At 39.3% G+C, this 20,378-nt stretch overlaps 4 protein-coding genes across 4 annotated transcripts; 3 read left to right on the top strand and 1 right to left on the bottom strand.

Moving 5' to 3' along the window:
* Nucleotides 1-1,610: 1,610 nt before the first annotated feature.
* Nucleotides 1,611-7,172, top strand: ETO1 (tetratricopeptide repeat (TPR)-containing protein). The gene is made up of 4 exons (XM_086247512.1): nt 1,611-4,347; nt 4,804-5,095; nt 5,182-5,491; nt 6,300-7,172. Exons 1-4 carry the CDS (start codon nt 2,333-2,335, stop codon nt 6,530-6,532), a joined length of 2,850 nt encoding a protein of 949 aa, XP_086103638.1. The 5' UTR covers nt 1,611-2,332; the 3' UTR covers nt 6,533-7,172.
* A 237-nt stretch (nt 7,173-7,409) lies between these two features.
* On the top strand, nt 7,410-8,573 carry LOC147281399 (uncharacterized). The gene has a single exon (XM_086247513.1). It carries the CDS (start codon nt 7,553-7,555, stop codon nt 8,387-8,389), a length of 837 nt encoding a protein of 278 aa, XP_086103639.1. The 5' UTR covers nt 7,410-7,552; the 3' UTR covers nt 8,390-8,573.
* A 652-nt stretch (nt 8,574-9,225) lies between these two features.
* Nucleotides 9,226-12,886, top strand: LOC147281398 (ARM repeat superfamily protein). The gene is made up of 3 exons (XM_086249198.1): nt 9,226-9,473; nt 9,783-12,207; nt 12,413-12,886. The coding sequence occupies exons 2-3, from the start codon at nt 9,794-9,796 to the stop codon at nt 12,609-12,611; spliced, it is 2,613 nt and encodes an 870-aa protein (XP_086105324.1). The 5' UTR covers nt 9,226-9,473; nt 9,783-9,793; the 3' UTR covers nt 12,612-12,886.
* A 171-nt stretch (nt 12,887-13,057) lies between these two features.
* On the bottom strand, nt 13,058-15,363 carry LOC147281397 (lectin-domain containing receptor kinase VI.3-like). Its single transcript, XM_086247510.1, has one exon. It carries the CDS (start codon nt 15,166-15,168, stop codon nt 13,162-13,164), a length of 2,007 nt encoding a protein of 668 aa, XP_086103636.1. The 5' UTR covers nt 15,169-15,363; the 3' UTR covers nt 13,058-13,161.
* Nucleotides 15,364-20,378: the final 5,015 nt, after the last annotated feature.

Here is a 20,378-nt window from a genome sequence, read left to right as displayed (position 1 = left end):
ATTTAGAAAAAGTTTTAAAGAAATTTTAAATTTGGAAAAAGTTTAAGAAATGATTGGAGCCTTGGAGGTGAGTTTTGAGTTATTTTTTCTCAAATTTAAATTTAAAGAAATGTACGAAGGAGAATTGGAGTTGCTCTTACATGAACATTTGATAAAAAATTTGGACTATATTTTAGTTTTGAAATTAATTATAGCAAAATGTGCATTGCGAGAACATTTGTTGATTTCGTTGGGTCCTACTCCTACCAGTAGACCTGGCAAATGGGTCGTATTTTGCGGGTTCGGGTCAAACACGACACGACCCGTTAAGCTTAACGGGTTGACACGACACGACCCGTTAAGCAACGGGTGACAAAAACACCAACACGAACACGACCCGTTTATAAACGGGTGAACCCGACACGACCCGTTTTACCCGTTAAGAAAATTAATATTTTTTAAACAAAATTATAATTCATATATATTTTACAATATTCCATAAATTTCTAACAAAAAAAAGTAGAAGAATCGAGATACATACCAGAACTAGAAAACTCAAAAAACTAATTTCCAATATTAATATTTTTTTAGAGAAGATAATAACAGCAAAAAAAAGAAAAGAATAGCCAATTCTTGAGCCTTCTTGAGCAACCCAGCACGTCTTTTTGAGAATGTGACTTTGTCTGCTATTAGCATTATCAAATTCTCAATCCTCTTGATCTCAATCTTCCCCCTACGGGTCCTACCCATTTCCTCTCTCACAATCATACTCAAAAACCCACAAAGGGAACCAACCCACCAAGCACACCAAAAAAACATAGATTTCCCAATTCCTAAAAGAGAATGTTGTTTGACTTGTTGCCCTCTTTAGCTGTTCTGAGGGTTCTCTTGGGAAAGAAAGGTGGGCTGCCAAATTTAGATTGGAGGTGGGTTTGTCACCTCCAGACCTTCGACACGCGCAAAGCCTCCGATCCAAGCTCCATTGAGAGATCAGTGAGAGGCTGAGAGCTTGAGGCCTGATTGATTGAGGTTTCTACCTTGAGTGCCTTCTGGGATTGAGAGTCTGTGAGAGAAAAATAGAGAGAGAGAGAGAGAGTCGCCAGGGGGAGGGGGGCGGCTGAGTTGCTAATAAGTGATAAGTGATTGTTGGGTTAAGAAAGTTTAGGTTAGGTCATAAAAGATAAATGTGTAAAATTACTTAAATATCCTTATTCTTAACGGGTCTAACGGGTTTCGCGGGTTGGCACTGACACGACCCGTTATCTTAACGGGTTGTTATCGGGTCAACACGATTTTGACACGACCCGATAACCTCCAACCCAAACCCGCAAATTTACGGGTCGTTCCGGGTCGTGTTAACGGGTCGTAGGATGTTTTGCCGGGTCTACCTACCAGCCTTTAATATTGAATGATGGTGGACAGTGGTTAACCATGTTCCATGAATGAGGGTGTTGATGTGTTCCTTGGCCACGCTCCATGTGGAAGCGTGGGTAAGACGGCAGTTCCTGTCATTGAAAGGACCGGGAGATGCGGGTCTGTAGATTGGAAAAGAAAGATAGTGGACAGGGGGAGAGAATGAATACCCAACCCAACCCAACACAATCAATAATAGCCTTTGCATTGTAATTTGTAAACACTCCAGTTGGAGTCTTGGAGATGAAAATGGAAAATACGACCCAAAAAAAATAAAAAAAAAAAAAAAAAAAAAAGAAACACAAAAGCTTCAAAGACAGTGCGACTTTATCGCCTCTCCTTCTCACGTTTCCTCTCTCCTACTACCAATCATCATTCATACCCAACATACATTACTCTCTCTCTCTCTCTCTCTCTCTCTTCTCCCAGACATTCGAGTATAATAGAAGTTAGAACACACACAAAAATACACGTAGAATTGTAAAAATAAAAATAAAAGAGAGCAAGGGAAGGTCATATTTAGATGGGGAAGACGAGGATCAGAAAACGTATAGACTTTGTTTTGGAGAGAAAATAGAGAAAGAGAACGAGAGAGTGGCCGTTGCAACGGCCACCTCCACCTCGACATCTGGTTGGAATTGGAAGTCAATGTGATCGATTCATTCTTTCCCCAACACCAACATCTCCACTTTCTCTCCATTTTCTCGGGAGAGAAAAGAAATTAGGAAATCAACAAAATAAGAAAACCAAAAAAGAAAAAAAACAAACTCCCAGAAAATTTGTCATTTCCCCACCTCCAATTGGCCTGCATCACCATCGTTTCCGCCCTCAATTTTGTGTTTTTCTGGGTGCCCAAACGGTGGTGTTTGCTGGGCATAAGGTAGATTATCTTTTCTTGTATTTCTTTTTTTTGTTCGATTTTAGAGGGAGATTTCATTGTATGCTTGAAGAGATGCAGCATAATATATTTAGTACAATGCGTAGCTTGAAGATCATGGACGGGTGTAAAGGCACTCAAGTGTTTGCCATTAACCCGTCCGGAACCGCCGCCAATGGCGGTGGTGGTGGAGGAGACAAGCTTCTTCCCCATATCCAAGACCATCTCCGGGTCAACTCCGTTCGATCCAGATCGAGGAGTTTCCAATCCCCCACCACCAGCGCTTTAGCTGAGAGTCTTCTCCCATTCGGGCTCCCCGTGGCCGATCGCCTCGAGCCCCACGTGGAGCCCTGCCTCAAATCCGTTGATTTTGTCGAAACTCTCGCTGATGTGTACCGTAGGATTGAGAATTGCCCTCAGTTTGATAAATCCAAGATGTATGTTGAGCAATGTGCCGTCTTTCGGGGTCTGTCTGATCCCAAATTGTTCCGGCGGAGCCTCCGGGCGGCGAGGCAGCACGCCGTGGACGTGCTCACCAAGGTGGTGCTGGCGGCGTGGTTAAGGTACGAGAGGAGGGAGGATGAGCTTGTTGGGTCATCATCAATGGATTGTTGTGGCAGAAATATGGAGTGTCCTAAGGCTAGTGTGGTATCTGGGTATGACCCTGAATCGGTTTATGATTCTTGTATGTGTTCTCGAATCCCTCGTGAGGAAGAAGTTGATGATGATGATGTGGTGATGGGGAATGAGCAATGTTCCACTTCGGAGGAAGATGGTGATATGTCATTTTGTATTGGAGATTCTGAGATTAGGTGTGTGAGATACAATATGGCCTCCCTATCAAGACCCTTCAGAGCAATGTTGTATGGTAGCTTCACAGAGTCACGGCGGGAGAAGATAAATTTCTCACAGAATGGATACTCTGTAGAGGCAATGAGAGCAGTAGAGATATTTAGCAGGACTCAGAGATTGGATTCTTTTGATTTGCGAATTGTTTTGGACCTACTTTCCTTTGCAAACAGGTTTTGTTGTGATGAGTTGAAGTCAGCTTGTGATGCTCATTTGGCGTCTCTGGTTCGTGATCTAGAGGATGCAATGCAGCTGATTGACTATGGATTGGAGGAGACTTCTTATCTTCTAGTGGCAGCTTGTGTGCAGGTATTTCTGAGAGAGCTCCCGAGTTCGTTGCACAATCATAATATCATGAAAATATTTTGTGGTTCAGAAGCTATGGAAAAAATGGCTAGGGCTGGGCATATTTCTTTTGTTTTGTATTATTTCTTGAGCCAGATTGCCATTGAGGAAGACATGAAGTCGAACACAACGGTGATGCTTCTAGAGAGGCTGGGAGAGTGTGCCACTGAAAAGTGGCAGAAGCAACTTGCATTTCACCAGTTGGGTGTTGTGATGCTTGAGAGGCAGGAATACAAAGATGCTCAATGGTGGTTTGAAGCAGCAGTCGAGGAAGGCCATATATATTCCTTAGTCGGTGTTGCAAGGGCCAAGTACAAGTGTGGCCATAAGTATATGGCGTACAAGCAATTGAACTCTCTCATTTCTGATTATACACCAGTTGGGTGGATGTATCAGGAGCGATCTCTGTATTGTATTGGAAAGGAAAAGATGATAGATTTGAGCACTGCTACTCAATTGGATCCAACTCTATCTTATCCATACAAGTATAGGGCTGTTTCTTTGTTGGAGGACAACCAGATCGGAGCAGCTATCTCAGAGATCAATAAAATAATTAGTTTCAAGGTCTCCCCTGATTGCCTTGAACTGCGGGCTTGGTTCTCAATTGCCTCGGACGATTTTGAAGGAGCTCTCAGAGATGTCCGGGCACTGTTGACTTTGGACCCAAATTACATGATGTTTCATGGGAAAATGCATGGTGACCATCTGGTTGAGCTGCTCAGTCCTCATGTTCAACAAATGAGTCAGGCTGATTGCTGGATGCAACTATATGATCGATGGTCCTCTGTTGACGATATTGGTTCTCTAGCTGTTGTACATCATATGTTAGCAAATGACCCTGGGAAGAGCCTTCTACGCTTTAGACAGTCTCTCCTTCTATTACGGTAAGTAGGAGAAAGTTGTTTAGTTTAAATTCTCAGTTATACTGCATTTTCTTTTTCTTTTCTTCTTTTCATAATAATTCTGTACACATGGATTTGATGTTCTTTTTTTTATTTCCAATTACCTCATCATTTATAATTTGTCTGTGGATATTATTAAACAGCCTTTGTTGATATCCACATTATTATTTTTTAGTGAAGGGTTTGATCCAGAGCCTAACATCTTAAGTTCTTGACATGCGTAGAAATTGTGTCACTTTCTGTTCATAGAAAATGTATGTACGTGACCATCTGCTTATATTGCATGTTGAGCAGAACTTCTAAGCCTCTAATGATCCTAAGAAGTTTCATACAGAAGGATAATAAACCACTAAATCCAATTGCTTTTGCTCTTTGGTTGTCCTTAGTTCTTATATTAGTCTGTTTTAGCATCATCTCTGATGTCCCTGACATTCGTAGGTTAAATTCTCAAAAGGCTGCTATGCATAGTCTGCGCTTGGCTCGAAATCATTCTAGTTCTGAGCATGAACGGCTTGTCTATGAAGGATGGATACTTTACGACACTGGCCACCGTGAAGAAGCATTGGCAAAGGCAGAGGAGTCCATTTCTATCCAGAGATCATTTGAAGCATTTTTCCTTAAAGCATATGCTTTAGCAGACTCAAGTCTTGATTCTGACTCTTCTACATATGTGATCCAGCTTCTAGAGGAAGCACTTAGATGCCCTTCAGATGGCCTTAGAAAAGGACAAGTTAGTGTCATCTTTAGATTAATTTTTTTGATCTTGGCATTCTAAACTTCAATTATATTCAGATTGGTAATTCTGTTGTCCTGCAGGCGCTAAATAATTTAGGAAGTGTCTACGTAGATTCTGATAAGCTGGATCTTGCTGCTGACTGCTACACAAATGCACTCAACATTAAGCATACACGAGCACATCAGGGTCTAGCACGAGTATATCATCTTAAAAATCAACGCAAAGCTGCATACGATGAAATGACAAAGCTCATAGAGAAGGCCCGAAACAATGCATCAGCTTATGAGAAACGTTCAGAATACTGTGACCGTGACATGGCAAAGAGTGACCTAAGCATGGCAACACAATTAGATCCCCTGAGGACATATCCATACAGATACAGGGCAGCAGGTATGTTGTATCTATGGTTATCTATGGTTCTTGTTTGTTTAGTGATCGGAAGTTATTGTTTATGCTTAACTCTTAGTGCTTGGAGGTGAACACCCAACTGCATCAATGGTGATTTTATTTCTATTTAAATATGCGGAGATGCCTGTCATTATTGATTCCAAATCCTTAGGCCTTAACTTAGTGTACAGGTTATGTTTCGGTTGGATCACCCGGAATACACATATCCAGCTTTCAAGCAGATTGGCTAGTGGTCCATTCTGTTGGCTGGAGTTTCGATTGCTATGAATTGGACTGTTTAGAGTGTGTTATGTCCGGTCCTTTGGACCATTTTTTTTTGCTTTCTTTTATTTACCTTTATCTATTCTTTATCTGTCTAAACATTTTGACTTGTTTTAATCAAGCCTAAGTGGTCCATGGTTAGCTGGGCTTTCACTTATTCCCGTTGTCTGAAATTGTGTTTAGTTTTCAAACATGAATTCTTATTAGTATATTTCTGCTGTAGGATTTGAACTGAACATGGACGGTTCAAATAAAAATCAGCATACTGATGAATTTGGTAACACAGTTCAAGTCCTTAAGTGACCAAACTTATCATAAAAGAAGGAAGTAGATAGTTTAAGAAAGAAAAGAGAAGCAAAGAAAAAAAACTGAACATTTTCATTTTGATGTTCTGGTGGAACCTAGGTTGTGTGGTCTGTTATTTGATTACGCTATCAGAGTTGCACAGTTTTAAACCTTAAATTTCTCTAAGATAAGTATAATTGAGTGTGTGGACTGAACTACTAACATGGGAATTTTGGCCCACCAGTTTTAATGGATGACCACAAAGAAGCAGAAGCCATAGAAGAGCTATCCAAGGCCATAGCTTTCAAGCCAGACCTGCAGCTGCTACATCTTCGAGCAGCATTTCACGAATCAATGGGGGACTTTGTCTCCACCGTCCGAGACTGTGAAGCAGCCCTCTGTCTTGATCCCAATCATGCTGACACTCATGAACTCTATACTAAAGCACGGGAGCGTGTTAATGAACAACAAACGTGAGAGGATCACAGAGCCATTATTCTTTACCTTCTGGGGGCAATCATGTTGTTGCTATCTGATTCTTTTACCATGAGAAAGGCCAGAAATTGTCAGCATAGTTAATCTTATGGATTTTGTCTCTAGAAACATACAATTGTAGATTTCCATGGCCTTCAAAAGGGATTTAAAAAGTGGGGAAAAAGAGAGAATTTGGATTCATAAAGAAGGGAAAGTAGAGGAGCAAGATAGCATGTAAATATGTCAACTGTTTATTGATTGGATCGATTTATATGTAGTAGAGCAGAGACCTGCTGCTGCTGCTACTGCTACTGCTACTCCAGCAAAGACGGGAGCAGAAGTAACCACGGAAAAAAGAATCTTGTACATGATATGTAAGCTTGTGATGTGTGTCTGTCCAATTTAGATGTCTACCGTGTGTTGTTTTTGGTCAAGCGGTTTGCAATGTGTTGTAATCTTGTCATTCTGTTCTCTCCTTTGTTGTATAAGCTGCACGTTTCCGTTAAGACCAACAGGAAAATGATTTATTTCTAATTTCACAGGAGCTCAAAGGTTCCAAATTCAGAGCCTGTTCTGCATTTTCCTCCTGTTGAAGAACTCTCTTTCCTATTCTTAATTTTGCCAGTTCATTTTTTTTAGTTTAGATAGCATCTGGGCAATGACACATTACAGATTCTGAGGTTTATTTCTATTTTGTTTAAATCAAGATATTTGACACCTGCCCAAATTTGAAGACGGGGAACTTCACTTTGATGATGTACTTCTATTTGATTGGGGAATGTAGGTAGATATCTCCAGTGGTGTTGAGCCACTGGTCCCCTCTCACTTTCATACAAAAGGGTCTCCTTTCTATCTCACCTGTGAGTGTGTGACCATGTTAAAGTGAATTATAAGTTTTAACGGACTTCATGAGATACCAATAAATTCCAACTGTCCTGCAATTATTTCACTCAACTGCATGCCTCTTAACATTGTCTTCCCAAAAACTCACCTAAAGCTTTAGTTCTTCCAATATATTCTCTAATGGAAGAAAAAGTTGAAGGTCATGCCTTGGATTCAAAATGTCCTAGAATGCTCAACTTCAATGCACCACTCCTGTCAACAAGACGTCTCGGAAACTCTCCAAGCAGCTCAAGTTTACAAGGCACATCGCTGAGTACGAGTGACAGAGTTCCATTTTCCTGGGAGCAAGTTCCTGGCAAGCCCAAGGACTCAAATACAAGTGATGATTTCCACACTGGGGACACACCCCGGCCAAAGCTGCCCCCCGGCTGGTGGCATCCGCCTCTTCATCATCATGCACTTCATGATCACGACGAAGGATGTGATGGTGATGTTGACGACTATGGTGGTGATGATGTTGAGGATGATATTGACGACATTGATTATAGCAACGAAGCTTTCTCGGATGCCATAGACGTGTTCTCATTGTCAGAAGCAATAGACATTGTGGAAAAGAAAGCCCAGAAAGAGCATGAAATAGAGGATTGGAAGCTAAAGCTTGCAGAGTCAAGTCATGACATGATGAATGAATCTCCAAATTTCATAATTGAGCGCTTTCTTCCAGATGCAACTGCATTGGTTGCATCATCTGCTCTAAACCATGTAACCCAAATCAGTTCAAGTAACAACCTCTCAAATCATTCGTGGAATTATCCAGAGCCGGCGGAGGCTTGCATTTCAAGATCAGCAGTCAGCAGGCAATCATATTCTTCGCCGAAGGGTTGTGGCTTACAAGTTTTCTTCCCATGGCGCATGAAGCACAAGCTCTGTGGAGTGAAAAGCCCTGTCCGCCATGCCTCTGCCACTGCCAGTGCTCACCCTCAGTGCAGTGCAAAACACAATAAACATAGATCATAAGCATAAGCTGAAAGGATTCATTAGTACTTGATGTTATAGTTATGAAACTTTCTTCTTTTGGTTGCTCTTCTATTTCTATGTATCTGTCCATAAGTTTTACAATGTACATACTATTGGGTTGATGGTATGGCCTATTGGGTATGCATTACATGCAGAGAACCTGCAATCTAAATAAGTTATGCACTTACATCTCCATTAAAGTGTTATATATGATGCATATTGATGATGAATTGCTGCTTATCCTGCTAATAATAAGCGTTTGGTATTATATTCAAAAACAGTTTTCAAAAATTTCCTTATTTATTTCATCCATAAATATTAAAGATGATTTTTTGTTTTGAGAATTTGTGAAAATAAGAAATTTTTGTATCCATTGAACTATTAGATACAATTATTTTTTCATAACAATTTATGACGGAGATAATACGTGAAAAAATAACATATAACGGAATTCGAATTCATTGTAACATTTTGATTGGTTGTATTTGTCATCAATTTTTCTTTCCAAAAAGCGGGCAAAATAAAAAAATCTTAAATACATTATACATCACTAATTATGGCAATTTACTTGGAACTTAGGAAGCACAAATATTATGTGAATCTGTGAGTGAGTGATGGGTGACGTGACCCAACACGGCAAGTATATTTGATATTAAATTTCCAAAAAAAAGAAAAAAGAAAAAACTCGATATTTCACAACGGTACGATCTGCACGAGCCAACCACTCGCACGTGGGAGATTTCAAAAATCCTAGGGTTTTCGAGGTCTTCCCCGGGCAGGTACGACCCCTACCCGCTGGTTCTTATTTCACAAAAAATTGGTCACCCCCCTCTCGTCTCCCTCCCGCTTCTTCCAAGCATTCGAAATATAAAGCGTTATATAAATCGCCGATTATTTCTCTCTCTCTCTCTCTCTCTCTCTCTCTCTCTCTCTCTCTCTCTCTCTTTTTCTCTGTGCTTCGCTTTGTCGCTACGCAACCAGAGGGAGAAGGAGAAGGTGAAGTCCTAGCCTCTCGATTCTACTTGTTCTTCGAGTAGGGTTTTAAGACTTGCTTGCGCTGCTTCATCGCCTTCTTCTATTCGAGGTATTTCTATTTCTCTAATCTCAACCTATGGTTTGTAGTTTATGTTTCTGATAATAGATCTACTGCTTTTGTATGTTTTCCAGTCATTTCAGTTGACTAGGGTTTTGTATTTTTCTCTGGTATTTGACTATTTGTTATGCTGCAAATTCGATTAGGGTTTCATTTTGGCTACTACGATTTCCTAGGGTTTCAATATTAGGATCTTACTTTTTAGAGGCTGTATATGGTTTTGTTATCGTTGGTTTTTATGCAACAATTCTCTGCTGTTTGTATGTCTTGATATGTATTTTGTGATTCCTTTTGTGGTAGTGCGGAAAGAGATGGCTATGGAGATCACTCAGTTTCTATTGGCAGCTCAATCGGCCGATGGGAGAGTTCGTATTGAAGCAGAGGCTAATCTTAGGCAGTTTCAAGAGCAAAACCTTCCTGCTTTTCTGCTGTCTTTGTCGGTTGAGCTTGCAAACAATGAAAAACCAACCGAATCCCGAAGTTTGTCTGGTATTGTTCTTAAGAACTCATTAGATGCCAAAGATGCTGTTATGAAGGAACATCTTGCTCAACAATGGCTGGCAATTGACATTTCGATTAAATCCCAAATCAAGGACTTGCTTCTGAGGACTCTTGGGTCACCTGTGCAAGAGGCAAGGCACGCCTCTTCCCAAGTTATTGCCAAAATTGCTTCTATTGAGATTCCGAGGAAGCAGTGGCCTGAGTTAATTGGCTCTCTGCTTAACAATATGACTCAGCGAGATAGCCCTGCTGGTTTGAAACAGTCGACCTTGGAAACTCTTGGTTATGTATGTGAGGAGATCTCCCATTCCGATCTTGGGCAAGAAGAGGTGAACTCTGTTCTTACTGCTGTAGTCCAAGGGATGAACCTTGCTGAAAACAGTCCTGAAGTCCGTCTTGCTGCAACAAGGGCTTTATACAATGCCCTGGACTTTGCACAGACAAACTTTGAAAATGAGATGGAACGGAATTTCATCATGAAGATGATATGTGAGACTGCATTGTCCAAGGAGGTAGAGATTAGGAAAGCTGCTTTTGAGTGTCTTGTTTCTATTGCAGAAAACTACTATGAGGTGCTTGAGCCTTACATGCAAGCTCTTTTTGAGCTTACATCAAATGCTGTCAAAGGGGATGAAGATGGTGTTGCCCTCCAAGCAATTGAGTTTTGGAGCTCCATTTGTGATAGAGAGATAGAGCTTCAAGAGTTTGAGAGTGATGACAGTGGAAACTCTAGACCTCCTCATTCAAGTTTTGTAGAAAAGGCTCTGCCATCTCTTGTTCCAATGTTGCTAGAAACTTTGCTGAAGCAGGAAGAAAATCAAGACCAGGATGATTGGAATATCTCAATGGCTGGTGGGACATGCCTAGATCTTGTTGCCAGGACTGTTGGGGATGACATTCTTCCCCTTGTGATACCATTTGTCGAGGCTAACATAGTGAAGCCAGATTGGCATTGTCGCGAGGCAGCTACATATGCATTTGGCTCAATCCTTGAAGGTCCAACCGTTGAGAAGCTATCTATTCTGGTCCAGTCAGGTTTAGATTTCCTGCTTAGGTTAATGAAGGATGAAAACAATCACGTCAAAGACACTACTGCTTGGACTCTCGGTCGTATATTTGAGTTTTTGCATAGTCCTGCTACCGGATTTTCTGTGATTTCTAATGATAACCTTCCTAGGGTGGTCGAAGTATTGTTGGACAGCATTAAGGATGCTCCAAATGTATCAGAGAAGGTATGTGGGGCTATTTATTACCTTTCCCAGGGGTATGAGGATGCTGGATCCTGTTCCTCTCTCTTTACGCCATTTGTCCCAAGCCTCATTGAGTGTCTTCTTAACACTGCTAATCGTGCTGATGGGGAGGATTCTAAGCTGAGGTCTTCTGCATATGAAGCGTTGAATGAGGTTGTGAGGTGTTCCAATATTAAGGAAACATCACAAATTATAGCACAACTACTCCCTCTCATTATGAATAAGTTGGGTCAGACTATAGAGCTTCAGGTTGTATCATCAGATGACAGGGAAAAGCAAGGAGACTTGCAAGCTTCTCTTTGTGGTGTTCTGCAGGTTATCATTCAAAAACTTCGCAGTGCCGATGAAACTAAGCCCATTATATTGCAGGCAGCAGACCAGATTATGATTCTTTTTCTCAATGTGTTTGCTTGCCGAAGTTCTACAGTGCATGAGGAAGCAATGCTTGCTATTGGTGCACTGGCTTATGCAACTGGGCCTGAGTTTGGGAAGTACATGCCTGAATTCTACAAGTATTTGGAGATGGGGCTGCAGAATTCTGAGGAATATCAAGTGTGTGCTATCACAGTTGGGGTGGTTGGTGACATTTGTCGTGCCTTGGATGATAAAGTGTTGCCATATTGTGATGGGATTATGAATCACCTATTAAAGGATCTTTCCAGTGAAACACTCCACCGGTCTGTCAAGCCTCCCATATTCTCTTGCTTTGGCGACATAGCTCTTGCAATAGGAGAGCATTTTGAGAAGTATGTCCCTTATGCAGTGCAGATGATGCAGGGAGCTGCAGAGCTCTGTGCTCAGATGGACACTAGTGATGATGAGTTATTGGACTATGGCAACCAGCTCAAGTGTAGCATATTTGAAGCCTATTCCGGTATACTGCAGGGCTTCAAGGATTCGAAGTCTGAGGTCATGTTGCCATATGCACAGCATCTCTTGCAGTTCATAGAATTGGTATTCAGGGAGAGACACAGGTATTATATTCTCCTTCTTTCTGTCTATATATATATATACACACACACACACTCACACAAACAAATGTAGTTCCCTTTTTATATATATATAATATAATATGTATGTATCTAGGCATGTATAAACTATATCCCCACAAAATTTCTCTGTTGCTAGTTAGGAATCTGATTTGTTCCTGTCTGATGGTCCTGGTTCTTTGTTTTGTAGGGATGACGGTGTGACAAAAGCTGCAGTTGGTGTGTTGGGTGACCTTGCAAGTGTGCTTGGCACAAACACAAAGGCACTGTTTAAGGATCTTACATTCTGTGCTGACTTTTTGGGTGAGTGTCTTCAATCCGATGATGAACAGCTCAAGGAAACGGCAACTTGGACTCAGGGAATGATTGGGCGCATCATGGTTTCATGAGATGAGGCCAGTTCCTTTGTGTGAGTACGTGATAATTTCTGGCTAGTACTGGTACTCGGTGAAGTGTAAGGGTGTCGAGAAAATTAAAAAGTTGTTCAGGTCAAGTAGTCATTTGTTTTTAGCTTTCTGGACGCAAGTTCTGTATTTTTTTTCTTTTTGAAAATCATCTCTATTGGCCACTGTAGAGGTGGCCTGTTATAATGTTCTGGAACTCTGTTTAGTGTAATGCATCCACTGATCAGTGGTTTGATGAGTCAATTTATGTTTATCATTCAGTTTTCTTGTGCTTTGTTCATATGAGTTTTGATTTTTTTTTATTGGTTATAGATTTTAAAAACCTCTATTATTGATGTACAACTTCATTGTTGCGTGCTTGTGTGTCTGTTGTAGGCATAGAATGAAGCAGACCAAATATATGCGGGTAATAAACAATGGATGGGTATCAGTGTACCACTCATTTTAGACAAGGAATGGAAATGTTTATTTGAATCCCCAAAAAATAAAGAACAAAAAGTATGGAGCAAAAAAAGTATAAGAATGAGAAGCAGTGCTATCTGCCTGCGTCCATGGAACTGCAAGAGATTGGACCCAAGGACGATGAATGATATGATGTAATCACATCAGAAGTAAATCTTGAGTTCATTTCACTGGCCCCTCCAGAATTAAAAAGGTCCCAGTTTTCGTCGACAACAGGAAGTGGCTCATCCTCATTGAGATATCGCACCACTTGTCTCATGGTAGGCCTAGCTTCTGGTTTGCAGTGAGAGCAAAGCAAACCCAGTTGCAGTACCAACTCCATCTCCTCGACAACGTAATTTGAATGCAACTTTGGATCAACTGCATCGAGTATGCGACCTGCTTGATGATTTTCCAGAACCCAATCCACCAATATGAATTGGTCTGAGCCGATAGGTCTTCTTCCACTAGCAACTTCAAGGAGCAAAGCCCCGTATGCAAACACGTCGGAGCATGTGGAGGCCTTCCCTGTGCGAGCCAATTCAGGTGCAATGTACCCAATTGTGCCAACGACACCTGTGGTGTGTGATATTTCGCCATGATCATATAGCCTGGCAAGGCCAAAGTCGCTTAGCCGAGCATTCATGTCTGCATCTATCAAGACATTACTAGACTTCACATCTCTGTGAATCACCACCTGCTCCCATTCTTCATGCAGATACAGCAATCCTGACGCAATGTCTTTAAGGATTTTAAATCTTTGTTCCCAATTCAATACAAAGTTGTCTTTTGGCTCGAAAATGAGGGAGTCAAGGCTTCCATTTGGGATGTAATCGTAGACTATAAGGAGGTTGTTCTTCTTGTTGCACCAGCCTTGGAGATTGACCAAGTTCTTGTGCCTCAATCGTCCCAAGCTCTCAATTTCCGCAGCGAATTCCCTCATTCCTTGAATTCCATTTCGGGTTATCTTCTTAACTGCAACTTCACATCCACTAGAAGGTAAGACACCCTTGTAAACTACACCAAATCCACCAGCTCCAATCACATCAGAGTCTTTGAAACCCTTGGTTGCTGCATAAAGATCCTTGTACCGGAACCGGTGAGGGCAATCCAGCTCCCAATCCTCAAGTCTCTCAAAGGGCATCATTCTTCTATACATTGTAACTAAGAACAGAATTCCCAACAACGCGAAGATCACGACAGATAAAGCCACGATAAGAGCCTTAATTTGGGGTTTGTAAGAGGATTTACCTTTAACCATTGGTGGGTTAGGAAGTTGGGCAAGATTGAGTTGACTTGCCTTTCCATTCACTGAAAAACTCCATCCCAATATGTAATGAGAGCTTGCTTGTTCTCCTGTGGATGCAGAGAAACCTACATACATAGTCTCTTCAAGAAAATAGGGTAGGTTGATATGTTGGGACAATAGGGGTTTGGTTGGTTTCTCAACAGAATTGGGAGCTATTGTCACATGCACAATTTGATTTTTTCCATCATAGTCTATCCAAGCTTGGATAGGATCACCACTCTCCAAGTCCACTTCTTCTTTGTGTGCCTCTGCCCCCCTCACAAAATAAGCAACTGGTTCAGATGCAACAGAGAACATGCTGTTGATGTTGATACCAACATGGTTTCCTGCAGTATCTGAGTTCTCTCTGTACCCATTTACTGTGTCAAATTCAACGGCAAAGATATGGTTAGAGGACTTATTGTCATTTGCAGAGTTGAAAACTCCAAGGTAATGGCCAGGTTCAGCCCCAGGGAACTGCGGTGAGGGAGACAATGTGAAGGCTAGGCCAAAGCCACCGCGGCCAGAGCCTGAGGGGACTATTGCAAAAACAATATGTGTGCTGAAAGAAGCATTTGGGTATGAAGAAGAGTTTCTGTCAAACATGGTTATAGGTTGGTGATAGAATGCATGGCCTATAATATTGTGTGTTGTGTTAGTGAGCCTGAGTAGACCAGAGGGCTTGATTATAGAAGCTCCCTCTAGAATCAGACTTGCTTCACTTCCATTGAATCCATTGAACACAAATTCAACTCCTTGGGACAGAGAACAAAAGGAAAAGAAGAGGAAGGCTAAAGAAATTGCTAAAGCCATAGGAGTGTGGATTTAGATGCATTGCAAAACATGTGCAACTGTGCAAGACCTTTATGTAGCTGAGAAGAAGGTGAAGGGCTTGAAATGGTCAAGGTCTAGAGCATGATAAAAGAATCTTGATAATGGGGAATTCAAAGTTTTTGAAATTTGCAGGGAATTTCAAAGTCCAAGAAAATTAAAAGTTCATGAAAGCTCATTTTCGCGTGTGAAATAAGTTCTGAAGCTTCAAAGCTAGAAACTGAAATGATTTATTGACCAATCGATCATGTTGTGGCACATTGTAGGCACATTTGACTTACTCAGCCTTTCTAATTATGTCATTGAAGAAAAGGACTTGAGTGCTTATCTAAGCTAGAGTTGTGTAGTTTATATACCACAAGGGGATATCTTGGTATTAGTGGGTATAGCTTGTTTGGACCGCTATTATAAACTATAATCTTGACAATGGACTATGTTGATGCAACAGGTAGAGCAACAACAACGCAATTACACAAAGAATTGGAAAGAAGAAAAATCTTCATTATTGGGCATGTAGGTGTGCTTGGTTTTTGCACCCTGAACTTGGGCCTCAGCTTTGAACAAAGCAAAGGTCTAAAAGATTTTGGGCTGCACCATGCAGTGTGCGTATCAGGCATGGGCCTGTACTGCGTTATACACTTATCAGTTAGGATGCCTGAGACTTAGACAATCATTGAAGACCATTTGAACTGCTCTCCCAAGTCAAAGTCAACTATGCACCGTTGACTTTGACATGAGCTACCAACCCACACCGGAATATCCGATAAAAGGTCTCATAAGCACCATTGAAATTAACCCTGCCAGACTATTACATACTGTGCATTCTCATACTAATCCATTTAAAAGGTATTAATTAGTTGGGGGTATAAAGGGAGTTTTCGAGCTAGTAAAATCAACCTAAAACTAAGAGACAAATTAAGAGTTTGTGAAGTCATCTGTCCTAGTAAAACAAAGAGAACTTTAATTAAGTGTTCCATATGAGTACCAATTCCTAGTTCACCCTAAACCTTAAACCCTAAGCCCTTCAACATATGATCACAGGAAAGAAATCTATGCTGTCAAAGTTTGGGCATGACCATTGAAATGTCTTAGACTGCATTTTTAGAAGCGTGAGAAATCCTTCTCTATACAAGTTATTGGATGAGGTTTTTGAACAGAACATAAAATGGTATGTTGCTGCCATTTTTATCAATTTCTATTAAGCTGGCAAGCTCTGTTAGGCTAAGGCTTGGAAACTTTGTGTGGAGCTATGATGAGAGAGCTCTTGAGTATTTATATACTAATGGGTGAACCATGTAAACTGTAAAGACCAACAATAAGTTATGATATTTTCATGGAAACTCAATTCCCAAGATGACCCAAATTCCTCTTTGGCACTTCTCTGAAACAATGAGTGAGGTCCAAGCCAAAACCAACCCCAATATGCTTGGTCATAATGCCCAAATAAGGAATATAAATTTTCACCATCATTGAGTACGTGTAATAAAAGGCATGCCCTCACACTCATTAAAAATCAATATAGTAAAGATTCCATATGCATGAGATGTTCAAAAAACCCTTCAACCCGCATTGACTTGTTGAATTGTATGTTGTTGCTTCTAATGTATTTACAACAAATTTATTAAAAAATAACAGTCAAAAACAACAATAGAAACTTCATGTTTATGATCCTTTATTCTAAACTGTGATAACAATCCATCATATAAAATCCAATTCCACATAAGTTCTGATAGATAAACATGCATTGACACACTTTAATAGGCATGAGGCAATAAGAAATTAGCATCAAATAATACAGACAAAGGAAGAAGTTCTTAGCCAAAAACTTGACCCAACTCAATGAAACCTCATTAATTATTTTACTGATCATCAGTTTTGTCTTATGAATTTATTCCTTCAAATCCAGAATTGAAGATAAATAGTTGAATAAGAAAGGCCTTGAACAAGAACGTTTTTTTGTAACTTTGTCTTATTCATTGACTGATTTTGTGGCCTGTTCTTTGTTTGGATACCAGAGATTAGTATTGATCTTTTGATCAGGAAACATTATTTCTTGGCATCAGGAAACATTATTTCTTGGCATCAAGAAAGCATTTTTTTAATAACTTGAGGACGAAGTAAGCATACATATAAATATATATATATATATTTACTCTAATCCATTAATGCTTCTCAGCTGCCTCTCATTAATGCCACAATAATTCAATTTAATTCCATGTGGGCATGCATGTATTCACATGTGACAAGATTATGCTGTTAATTTGGAGAAACCCCTCTCTAACAATCTGCATGAAAACATGATTAAAATATGATTTGGCATATAATCTTTTTATTTCGGCGAAAGGATATAGGATTCAAGATTCCTGCACTGTACACAACCAACTAATAGGGTTTTCAAGCTGAATCTACTTGTTAGACAACCACTTCACCCGAAAGCTCAAGTTAAAAAATGTAGACCGAGAGAAACATATATATATAAAAGCAGATTCACCCGGTCTTTACAAACCAACAAGTTGGGAATGAGAATTTGAGGTTAAGATCTTAGAACCTCTTGTAATTAGAGCACGATGTTAGAGAATCACTAGACCTCAAGAACTTAAATTGTTAGGGCCAATAATGTATATCGGATTAACATTATTAACACGTTTCAAATCCAAATTAATTCAATAAAATGTTCCTCCCATTTATTCTACAAAGTTACAAACAGACATATACATACAGAGTTACAGTGACCCTGTTAATCAAACTTTGCACAAATATAATATTGTGTCAACATTTGGATGGTTTTTCTTAATATTAATTGGTCCACGAAGAAGATAAACCAGATAGTTACAAGTTTTAATATATGGTGATGGTCTATCACGTTACTCTGAAATTTATATAATAATAAGCCCTCAAGAGGAAGATCCCATTTTGTGGCCTCCAAAGTAACAAAACTCCATGAGAGTCATCAGTAATATTAAGTCATTGATCGATGACAAGGCAAAAAAGTATTCTTCACGTATTAGTATTAGAATACCGCCAACATTGGTTGGTAGAGACGTTCATGCTTTGAAATCCTTACACGTACGTAAAAGAAGATCTTTCCAGGTTCAGTATCATATAATAAATATCTCCATCAATGTATCTAATCTAATATTGTATATATTTCTGTTCGATATCTATAATTGTTTGACAATTGTTGGACCCTAAAAAGTTTTAAGTTAGACAACGTGTAACATTAATGTATATCAAACTTTTACATGTTGTCTCATCATGCACCTGGAGAGAAAACTAATTCAGTGGCAAATCCAAGAATTTGCCACTATGGGGACGTGATAAAAGAAGCTTATAAAATTTCTCACAAGAAATAAAAAGAAGCTTAAGAAATCGAACATGGAACGCGTTCCTCTTCCTTCTCTTAACTTATGAAATGCTCTTTTGAGACATTTCATCAACATTTTGTCATTCTCTTAAAGTTAATTTAAGAGAATCCACCTCTCAGTTGATAAATAGAAGAAAAGAGACAAACATATAAGTACAGTCTCATCCTACATTCTGCAGAACAATAAAAAAAGTGGAGAATATTAATGTTGATTAGTGTAAGTAAGACAATCAAATCTAAAAACTTAAACTATTAGAGAATGAACCTAGAATGTGTGTGAAGCTTACAATAATAAACATCAAATGGGGACTAATTAATTGGAAGTAAATTAATAATTGCCCTATACATTGATCTTGTATGTTGAATAATTTATGAGGTAATATTCTTTTGGCCGGATTACAAAACCAATTAATATTATCCGAACTTTGATAAGAAGTTGGGTGGTTGGAAAAGATTCTAAGATTGTAAATGAACCATGCATACACGTTTTTCTATTATTAACTAACTATACATTATGCATCCTGGCCCAAAAAACTATAAATTATGCATATATATGAGCCTATGATCAGCAAGATCTAGTTGTGCTGAATTAGTTTAAACAAAAGATTGATCAAGTTGTAGATTACCTTTTCTTTTGTGCAGAATCTGAATCTAAAGAAATGACGGCAATCCTTATCCTAATCATAACGATTATATATGTATATAAAATTGCAATTTACAGTTAATTGTTACTGTTAAACAGTAATAAGACAACATTTGGTAGTTGTAAAATTTGCATGAATCAGGTTCATTCCGTCAAACTCTTTCCTTCGATTTGACCCTTAAAAAAAAAAAAAAAAAACTCTCTCCTTATTCGGCCTTGGGATTTAGTTAGACAATTTGTAATTAATTTCTTATCCTTAATTATCATCACCTGATTAACTGAAAAACATAGTACTTTGGAGAAGAAGCAGAAACTTGTTGTCTAGCTTTGTAACAATTAATATATAATATTGTGGGGTACTTTGAAACGTAAGTAGCTAGTTTGAACTTTCATATGGATATTGCAGGCCTTTCAGATTAATGCATATATATATATATATATACAGGCTCCTTCTGTTGAGGTGTACCTCAACTTATTTATGTTGAGGTATGACCTTGTTGGAGCCCACACGAGTCGTTTTGTGTCGATCCGAACCGTTCGCAAGGATAATCTTCATTGATAGATCATCCTTGCAAAAAATTAGCCCAATCGGAAATCATTTGCCTATCTAACTTTGATAAAACAAATAGACGGTTTCATCGAAAATATTTGGTTCGTCCATTTATTTGATCAAAGTTAGATAGGCAAATGATTTCCGATTTGGCTAATTTTTTGCAAAGATGATCTATTTATGGAGATGTAAAAAATGAACGGTTCGGATTGACACAAAAAGACTCGTGTACGCCCCAACAGGGTATACCTCAACATAAATAAGTTGAGGTATACCTCAACAGAAGGAGCCTGTATATATATATATATGATACCATATATTATAGATTGTGAGAAGAGAATGTGACCTCTTTTTTTCTGTTTCTTTTTTGGAGGTGAGATGGCGGCTAATGTTGACCTCTTTCACCTGCATATATATGAATGGAAAACATTTGAAAACCAACCTGACATAAATAATATATTTAGGAAGTTCAATAATGTAGTTCACATACAAGTTGTTTGATTGTATCTGCTTGTCCCTTCTTTAGAGGTAATATGATGGTGACCACAAGGTCCTCTAACGTAAATGAACCACACTGATTAATTAGTTTAACAATAATATTAGATGTCTAATTATTTTCCAAATTTTTGGTTATG

The sequence above is a fragment of the Dryas octopetala genome, chromosome 6 (assembly GCF_963921425.1).
Source record: "Dryas octopetala chromosome 6, drDryOcto1.1, whole genome shotgun sequence".
Classification (NCBI taxonomy): domain Eukaryota; kingdom Viridiplantae; phylum Streptophyta; class Magnoliopsida; order Rosales; family Rosaceae; genus Dryas; species Dryas octopetala.
Note: the sequence above shows the minus strand (reverse complement) of the source record. Positions and strands in the feature narration are given on the sequence as shown.

Coding starts and splice junctions, on each gene's coding strand:
- LOC147281398 (XM_086249198.1), top strand. CDS start 9,794: ATGGCTATGGAGATCACTCAGTTTCTATTGGCAGCTCAATCGGCCGAT. Junction 12,208..12,412: donor GTATTCAGGGAGAGACACAG/GTATTATATTCT, acceptor TTTGTTTTGTAG/GGATGACGGTGTGACAAAAG.
- LOC147281397 (XM_086247510.1), bottom strand. CDS start 15,168: ATGGCTTTAGCAATTTCTTTAGCCTTCCTCTTCTTTTCCTTTTGTTCT.
- ETO1 (XM_086247512.1), top strand. CDS start 2,333: ATGCTTGAAGAGATGCAGCATAATATATTTAGTACAATGCGTAGCTTG. Junction 4,348..4,803: donor CAGTCTCTCCTTCTATTACG/GTAAGTAGGAGA, acceptor TGACATTCGTAG/GTTAAATTCTCAAAAGGCTG. Junction 5,096..5,181: donor ATGGCCTTAGAAAAGGACAA/GTTAGTGTCATC, acceptor GTTGTCCTGCAG/GCGCTAAATAATTTAGGAAG.
- LOC147281399 (XM_086247513.1), top strand. CDS start 7,553: ATGGAAGAAAAAGTTGAAGGTCATGCCTTGGATTCAAAATGTCCTAGA.